Source organism: Sander vitreus, chromosome 16 (assembly GCF_031162955.1).
Source record: "Sander vitreus isolate 19-12246 chromosome 16, sanVit1, whole genome shotgun sequence".
NCBI lineage: Eukaryota > Metazoa > Chordata > Actinopteri > Perciformes > Percidae > Sander > Sander vitreus.
The window spans coordinates 5,564,699-5,573,653 of record NC_135870.1 but is presented as its reverse complement, the minus strand read 5'-3'; the positions used below and the strand labels follow the sequence as shown (position 1 = coordinate 5,573,653).

The following is an 8,955-nucleotide window of genomic DNA, read 5'->3' as shown; positions in this document are numbered from 1 at the left end:
GTCTGATGAGACCAAGATTGAACTTTTTGGCATTAATTCTAAGCGGTATGTGTGGAGAAAACCAGGCACTGCTCATCACCTGCCCAATACAATCCCAACAGTGAAACATGGTGGTGGCAGCATCATGCTATTTTTCAGCTGCAGGGACAGGACGACTGGCAATTGAAGGAAAGATGAATGCGGTCAAGTACAGATATATCCTGGAAGAAAACCTCATCCAGAGTGCTCAGTACCTCAGACTGGGCCGAAGGTTCACCTTCCAACAAGACAATGACCCTACGCACACAGCTAAAATAACAAAGGAGTGGCTTCGGAACAACTCTGTGACCATTCTTGACTGGCCCAGCCAGAGCCCTGACCTAAACCCAATTGAGCATCTCTGGAGAGACCTGAAAATGGCTGTCCACCAACGTTCACCATCCAACCTGACGGAACTGGAGAGGATCTGCAAGGAAGAATGGCAGAGGATCCCCATATCCAGGTGTGAAAAACTTGTTGCATCATTCCCAAGAAGACTCATGGCTGTACTAGCTCAAAAGGGTGCTTCTACTCAATACTGAGCAAAGGGTCTGAATACTTATGACCATGTGATATTTCAGTTTTTCTTTTTTAATAAATTTGCAAAAATTTCTACATTTGTTTTTTTTCTGTTAAGATGGGGTGCTGAGTGTACATTAATGAGAAATAAAATGAACTTTTTTGATTTTAGCAAATGGCTGCAATGAAACAAAGTGAAAATTTTAAAGGGGTCTGAATACTTTCCGTACCCACTGTATTATTGGCATTTAAAGTTACACTTGAGTAAAAGTACAAAAGTATTAGCACCAAAATATACTTAAAGTACCAAAAGTATATTTATTCACTACGCAGAAAGACACATTTCAATATAGAGTATATTATATTATTGGTTTGATGTTTATTTTTGTATCACTTTAATGTTGCAGCTGGAAAAGGTGTAGCTCATTTTAATAACTTTACTGCCCAGTAGTTTGATCTGTAATAATACATCAAAATACATTTTTTGATCATATTCTTTGTTAATAATCTAAATCTGCAACAGAGCTAGTAACCAAAGCTTTCAAACACATGTTGTGGAGTAAAAATATACAATATTTCCCTCTGAATTGTGGCAGAGCAAAGTAGCATCCAATAGAAATACTCAAGTTAGGTACAAGTATCCCAAAATTCTACAAAGTACTTGGGTTTACGGAGATGTTCCGATACCATTTTTTCCTTCCCGATACGGATTCCGATACCTGAACTTGCGTAGCGGCCGATACCGAGTACTGATCCAATACCAGCGCGTTAATAAATACATATATGTTATAATGTTTTAACAGCTGTGTACTATCCCCGTATGGATGTGATATGATTGCTATCATTGTTGTTAAACTCTTGGTGAAACTTAAACAAACACAAACAATGAATGCCATAGAACTTACTTTTATTATCCAGTCAGTCAGTCATAACGGGAAAAGGACATTAATAAACTACTTTAAAAGTTTCCTTTAAAGTCAAGATTTTCTTTGGCGCTAAATAAGATAGATAGACAGACAGACAGACAGACAGACACTTTATTGATCCCCAAGGGGAAATTCAAGGTCCCAGTAGCTTCCAGACACAACATACACATACATCATAAACAGGATGATAAAATAACAAATCCACATGAATAATATGAACAATAAAAGAAAAGATACTAAAATAAAACAAAAAATCCACATGAATGTACTAAGGGATGTATAAGCATGAGATGCCTGCAGTGACAAGGCAGGGACTGACCCTGTGAGTCAGTATGCATGATAAGGTGCTCTTTGAGAGTGTGTGTCATGGTGGTAGTGCAAATAAGTAGTGCAAGGATAAAGTCTAGAGACCAGCATTAAATATGGACAATATAAGAGAATAATGAGAATAATGTAGACATAGTAATACAAAAACTATAGCAGTGCAAGGATAAAGTTTTTAAAAAAAGACAGCATTAAATATGGGCATTATAAGGGAATAAAGTAGACAGTAGGATAGACACAAATCAACAGTCAGTATTAGAGGTTTGAAGTAATAGGGTTACAGCCATTGTTCAAGTATTAATTTAGACCTAAGTCCAGGCTGGGGGAAGGAGGGAGGGAGGGGTTGTGCATATGGGCTAATATAGCCAGTAAACAGTGTAAAAAGTTTTAAACAGTGGGCCAGCAGACAGTCAGTACATAACTATTACGTGATATCGGATCGGTGCATAAACTCCAGTACTTGCCGATGCCGATACCGATACCAGCGTTTTAAGCAGTATCAGAAGATCTCTAGTTTACTTCCCACAGTTGGTCAGAGTAGCTGTGTTCTGGCTGTAATCTAGTCCCACACTGTGACTCTCCTCTCTTTGTTTCCATTGACCTGGCAACAACACTGGCAGTCAGAACTGGTTTGGCATGTTTCTGGTTTTCAACGAAATAGCCTGTTGCAACACACCGTGTTTACTGTAAGAACACTGCATTCACATGATGCTTGATGCGTCAACAAACCCAAGCCTTTGTTACAGTTATTATAGTACAAGTGAGTGAAAATGGATGTGAATTAAAATGACTTTATCCCCACGCCTGGTAATGGTCATGGACCTCTAATGTGCATGCAATCACATGGTTATCCATCTTAAAGGATCTTAAAATGACAGAAATAACTTCAGTTCAAGTTAAGCTATTTCCTATTCAAAAGAATCATTTTTTTAGGACTGATCTGGTGAGGTTTGAATGACTGTGATGCATTCTACAATCTACCAGCACTCTATGAAAGAAAACTACTCAGTTGTGCAGAAGTAAACAAACTTGTATTCTTATATAAACATCAAAAAAATATCCTATCTCGTGGTTACAGGATTGTTGCAGTTCAAAAGCAGCCTTACAGCATACTGTACGTGTTGCATCATCAATATGCAACACAAGCTGACACACATACATGAGTGCAGAAATAATTCCACTCAAACTTTGCCCTCTTTTTTTCCCTTCCCATTATGAAGCAATCTGCCTGTTAAAGGAACACGCCGACTTATTGGGACTTTAGCTTACTCACCGTAACCCCCAGTTAGACAAGTCGATACATACCCTTCTCGTGTCCGTGCATGTTGTAACGCTGTCTGACGGTTCCACCGGTAGCTTAGCCTAGCACAGAACCTGCAGGTAACTGGTTCCAACTAGCCTACTGCTCCAAATAAGTGACAAAATAACGGCAATAATTTACATTGTGATTGTGTTGTGATTTGTAGAGTCACAGCGTGTACAAAAAACAACGTAACATGAGACACAGCCATCTTCTAACCGTATACAAACTGGGAACTATATTCTCAGAAAGGTGAAGCTCTGCTACTTCTGCTACTTGGGTGGAGTGATTTGCTTTGCAGCAAGCCTTGAGTTACGGTGAATAAGCTAAAGTCCCAATAAGTCGGCGTGTTCCTTTAAAAACACTGAGTTATAAAACATAGCTAAAGTTAACTAGAATAAACAGATATTAAAGCAACATTTTAGAGAGAATATTACCATTCTCGAGTGCCGCTATGCTGTGTAAATTTGCGTATGCGTGAGCAACGATCCCAGTCCAATATTATGGAAGACTTCCCATTCTTGCCATACCAAACGCCAACCTCTCATGGCTGTCATAGCAAAGCTGTGCAAAGGTTCCATGTTTGCTATTCTGAGAAAAACTAAGCATGTTAAGCCGCCTACACACGTTCCATTGATTTCCGCCGCCCAACTATGCGCTGAGCTACCCCTGGCATCGCGCACCGCTTGGACTTCCTGCTTTGCTCTGCTCTCAAAATTCAAATTATTTCAACTTGACCTAGTTGCCGCTGACCTTTCGAACGTGTAACCAATGATGTTCAATCCTACACTCTAAAAATATCTGTGTATTAACAGTAATTGTATATCTGTATATTTTAACAGAAACTGTCCATAGCGGGATTCACGGTTGTTTTTTATTTATTACATTTCAAATTGCATAATCACAAAGGCTGGTTTCAACTTTGTCATTTTTTTCAAAATTTCTAAAAAAAATGTCAGCACGTTTTTTTCGACGTTTTTGTCAGGTTTTTCTACCTTTTTGACACATTTTTCGACATTTTTTAAGTTTTTTTTCCAAACGTTCTGTTTATAACTGCAGTTGAAGTCCTGGTAATGAGTGGCCAGATATTTTATATATATATATATAATCTTATTTACACCTATATAATCAAATCGCAGCCTTTTGTGATTTGATAAGCGCACAAAGCCGCTTTGGATGATAGTTTGTTGACAGATTTAAAACGTTAGAGAGATTTCCTTTAAAACTAACGGATAGGATTTAAAATACACAATACAATATTTTAAACAAAGCATACATAATTGAAAGTAAAAGTACAGTTTTAAAGTACACAAAAAACGACTCAATTACAGTAACGTGAGTAAATGTAATGTGTTCACTTTCCACCTCTGCAAATGATTTCCCCAACTTTTACAAATCCCATCCAATGTTTCTGTTCTACCTATTTCACAGGCATTCAATTACTTTTTTCTTTCTCTGTTTTATACAACTATCAGACACAATCAATTTCAAATTTCTAAAATTCTTTTCCTGGCGCCATTTTATAAACTGCACAGGGTGCCTGGTTTAAAAAAAAAAGTTAATAAATGATAAAACCTGATTTATGAGGGCTTGTGTTAACAGTGTTAACTGTGTCAATGTAACAAGGCTAGGGAGTGGCTCCGTCCCCAACATGTAAAATGAAGCTATTTCACAGAGTGCTGACAAAAGGTAAGATGACACTTAACGAACAACAATCATTTACCTCTTTAAAACATGCTGGAGCTCTGCCTGAATCACAATTCACGGCCTGTGTGCGTACCTGGGGGAGGGTAAAGACTCTATGGGTGGGGCTGTCTGCTGGAAACACACCAGTTGACTGACTTCTTATCTAGAGATGAAAGACAAGGAGCATTCATGCATTCACTTTAACTCGCAGTACTCCTTTGTTGACAGCATATTGTCTTTTAGAAGAAAATGTGTTGTATAAGGGAGGTGATTTGTACTGAAAGTAAAAATGACTACAACACAGACTGTATGAGCTTCAAGTTTAAAACATGTAATGAGAGAAAGGCTGAGTTTAAGACCTAAAGAGGGAAAGGCACTGTGTGTATCAATAAATAAATATGAATGGGAAAGCGAGCTGTAGTTCTTTAAAGTTTTCTGGTGTTTCATATACAGGTGAAAGGTGGCGACTGAAACTAGTGGGAGGACAACCAGTTTAGATCATCATCACAACATGACTCATCATGCGCTCAAACATTCTTTAACCCGCTCCACTCAGACACTTTTTTTCCCCCCCTCGCCGTTTCTTCAGAAAACAGTATGATTGACAACTAAGTAAACATTAAAAGACTAAAAAACACCTGGTTTGCATCCTTTCTGACACTAAAAGCAGACTACTACCCATTCCACGAATTCCTAACATTCCCACGAATGGCAAAGAGAATGATCGATGACAGTGAGTCTACATTTCATTTCTGGCTGCATGATGCAAAAGAAGGCCTGTTGACGCACGCCACAGAAAAATGTAAACCGGTTAAGTCATATCAAAGAAGTATCACAGAAACTGCATCTTGTTGTGTTATTATTTATTTAAGAAACTATGTAACAGGGCCACCTTTTTTTCCTCATCATTCAACAGTAAGTCAACATTGGTTTAAAAAAAAAAGGACGGGATCAAACAGGAATGTGTCTAAAAACACAAGTTAACCTTACTAATGTTGTGTTGTTGATTTGACAAAAGCTACACGTACATTTGTTTTTGTTTCCTTCCTCTGAACACATCAGGTTAGTTTAGTTCTTTTCATACAGATGTTCATTGCTTTAAAATGATCTTGAGTGCAGTGAACTAACTAGTCACATTCTCGGGTAAAAGACAACATTTTGTGCAGCCAAGAGAACTCAAAGGCAGTCTTTAACAGTGATTCTCTCCATTTATAATCAGAAAAAGAAAACATGCAGTCATGTTTCACACATGAACACTAAACAACAGTTCATAATGAAGTCATATTCATTTTAAAATTACATTACATTTAGCTGACGCTTTTATCCAAAGTGACTTACAATTGCTATATATGTCAGAGGTCGCACGCCTCTGGAGCAACTATGGGTTAAGTGTCTTGCTCAGGGACACATTGGTTGATGTATCGCAGTGGGAATTGAACCCAGGTCTCCCACACCAAAGGAATGTGTCATATCCACTGCGCTATCACCACCCAATGTACTCCAGCTCTCATCCTTGCACAGTCATCTTCACATTTACAGCTCATCTTTGGTTATATGATGCGTTGAGGTCACCTGGTTATGACTGATTGGCCTTTTGTCCATTAATACAGACCGATCTTCTGTGTCTCAGTGCCACAAGGTGTGTACAATGCCATGTTTTCAGTAAACCAGAGCAAGCACAGGCAGGATATTGTATTGAGAGTTCTTTTTTTTTTTTTTCCCTCCTTTACTGATCTCGTCTCTAACAGGAGCTGCTCTGTGTGTTGCCACTACTCGACGTGTACGACTTGCTCTTCTTGGAGTATTTCAGGGAGCTGAATGAAACCCTCATCCTCTCTACAGTCCTGCTGCTCCTGCACAGCAGCGTGTTCTTCACGTGGTTCCTGAAGTCCTCCGACACAAAGTAGTAGATAAACGGGTCCAGGCAGCTGTTGAGGCTGGCCAGGCATAATGTGGAGATGTAGAAGCCGTAACCATTATTTACCACTCCGTCTTTTAGCAGAGAGTAGTGCACCACCAGCATGATGTTACTGGGGATGAAGCACACTAGGAATGTCACCAGAACGATCACAATCAGCAGCACGGCTTTCTGGCGGTTCTTTCCGGCGGTGCTGTTCTCTAAGCCGTTCCCCAGAGCCCTGAGTAACAGAACATAGGCCACAATGATCACTACACAAGGGACGAGGAACACCACCAGACCCATGAAGATGAAGTAGAAGTACGGCAGCTGCACAGAAGGGAATGGATCCAGTGGGTCCTTTATGATGTTGACATCGTGGCAGGTTGTGACGTTGGGGTCTTTGAGTTTGACGGTGTGGTCATACAGGTACAGAGGCGTGGTGGTGAGCCAGATGAAAGACCAGATGGCCACGCAGACACCCACAGCCACTTTGTTGTTCTTCCTCTGCTGGGACAAAGGGTGAGCCACCACCCAGTACCTCTGCACGCTGAGGCAGGCAATAAAAAGGACGGAGCTGTACATGTTTCCATAGAAGAAGCCCATGAGTACTTTGCACAGTGGCTCTCCGTAGATCCAGTCGTTGCCATTTAAATGGTAGGAGATTTTTAAAGGTATCCAAATGACATAAAGCAGGTCAGCCAGAGCCAGGTTGGCCATGTAGATGGACGACGGGTGCTTCTTCTTGGTTCGGAAGAGGAACACCCAGATGGCCATGCCGTTGGCAGGAAGTCCCAACGCAAACACGATGATGTAGACGATTGGGAGGAAGACTGTGGTGAGACTACTCTTCAGTGTGTCAGATGCTGCCTGGTCCACAACATATTGGTTTGAGTTTGAAGGGTCCTCAAACGCAATAAATCCCCGGGTTTTACCTAAAACAATAGGACAAGATGAAATACATATTAGGGCTGAAATGATAATCAATTAATCATTTAAGTCATTTACCAAACAAAAATGTTAAACATTCCCTGAGCTCAGCTTCTTAAAAGAGCTTTCTCAGTGACAATGACAATATTAAGTGAGGATTAGCTGCTTTTCTCGTAGCCTTTCTAGTAGCCTGTCCTTGGGTGGAGGAATGTTGGTCGGACAGTTTACTAAAAAATGTTAAATGATACTTTCCCAATACTTGATAGTTAGATACATTTTTAAAAGTGAGCATTAGCTGCTTTTATCTGATTTACATCATTGTAAACTGATACTGACTGACAACTAGTGTACTTAAAATTGTTACATGAACATGTCACTTTGGACATTTTTTTCATTATTTCCTGACCCTTTTTAGACTAAAAGGTTAAAGATAGCCTAAATTATTGGCAGATATTATAGCCTAATGAAAATTATCATTCGTTGCAGTCCTGATAAATATGACTACAACTATTAGCCTACTGTAACGGAAGTTTTGCAATGTAACATTAGGCTAACGTTTAAGGACGTTACGCAATAAAATACCTTACAGTAGGCTAATATTCATAATACGACACACCTGCTGCTTGGAAGCGGACCAATTCCGTCAAAAAGTCTCTCTAATTACGACAACAATGTTCTAAAACATTTAGCTTAATATGGGCTACTTAAATATTAATGTCTTGAGATGAGTCTCATGACGTCTTTATGTAAGCTAGCTTGCTTTTCGACACAATAAACACAGGGAAACCTCCGGTCTTACCTCCAGTAGCATGTGAGGCAGAAAAGTAGCAGAAAATCAAAAAGAGCAGCGACAATAACCGAGTTAAATCCATGTCTGTGTTCTTCACACGCTCTCGGCGTCAGTCCCATTGAGCAGAATGCCTCCAACAACTTCTTAAATGTCGGTAAACAGCTAAAACCTTGAGGGACACACCCCGAGACTACCTGTTTGTACCGTCATCAGGGACCCGCCTACCTGCCCGGTTTACTCCAGTCTGTGTTTCCCTTCAGAGGTTTCTATTGAGCTCAGGGAACCATCACGAAGAACATAAACAACCACATTGATGTAATGTAGCCTAGGAGATTTTTAGTACCTTGATATTTGTTTCATAATTTATAACATACCCCACAGATATTTACTTAATAGCCTATCTTCTTATTTTTTGTTGATATATATAGGCTATAACCTATCTGGTAGGCTTGAAAGACAGACAGACAGAGAGAGATATCTCTCTCTCTCTCTCTCTCTCTCTCTCTCTCTCTCTCACATATAAGATAACATATAGGCCTACTTTATAATTATTTATTTTTATTAT

General features: G+C 39.6%; 1 protein-coding gene across 1 annotated transcript; it reads right to left on the bottom strand.

The window, feature by feature from the left end:
- Positions 1–5,619: 5,619 nt before the first annotated feature.
- On the bottom strand, positions 5,620–8,560 carry LOC144531589 (proteinase-activated receptor 2-like). The gene is made up of 2 exons (XM_078271823.1): positions 8,400–8,560; positions 5,620–7,605 (listed from the first exon to the last, which is right to left on the bottom strand). Exons 1-2 carry the CDS (start codon positions 8,470–8,472, stop codon positions 6,515–6,517), a joined length of 1,164 nt encoding a protein of 387 aa, XP_078127949.1. The 5' UTR covers positions 8,473–8,560; the 3' UTR covers positions 5,620–6,514.
- Positions 8,561–8,955: the final 395 nt, after the last annotated feature.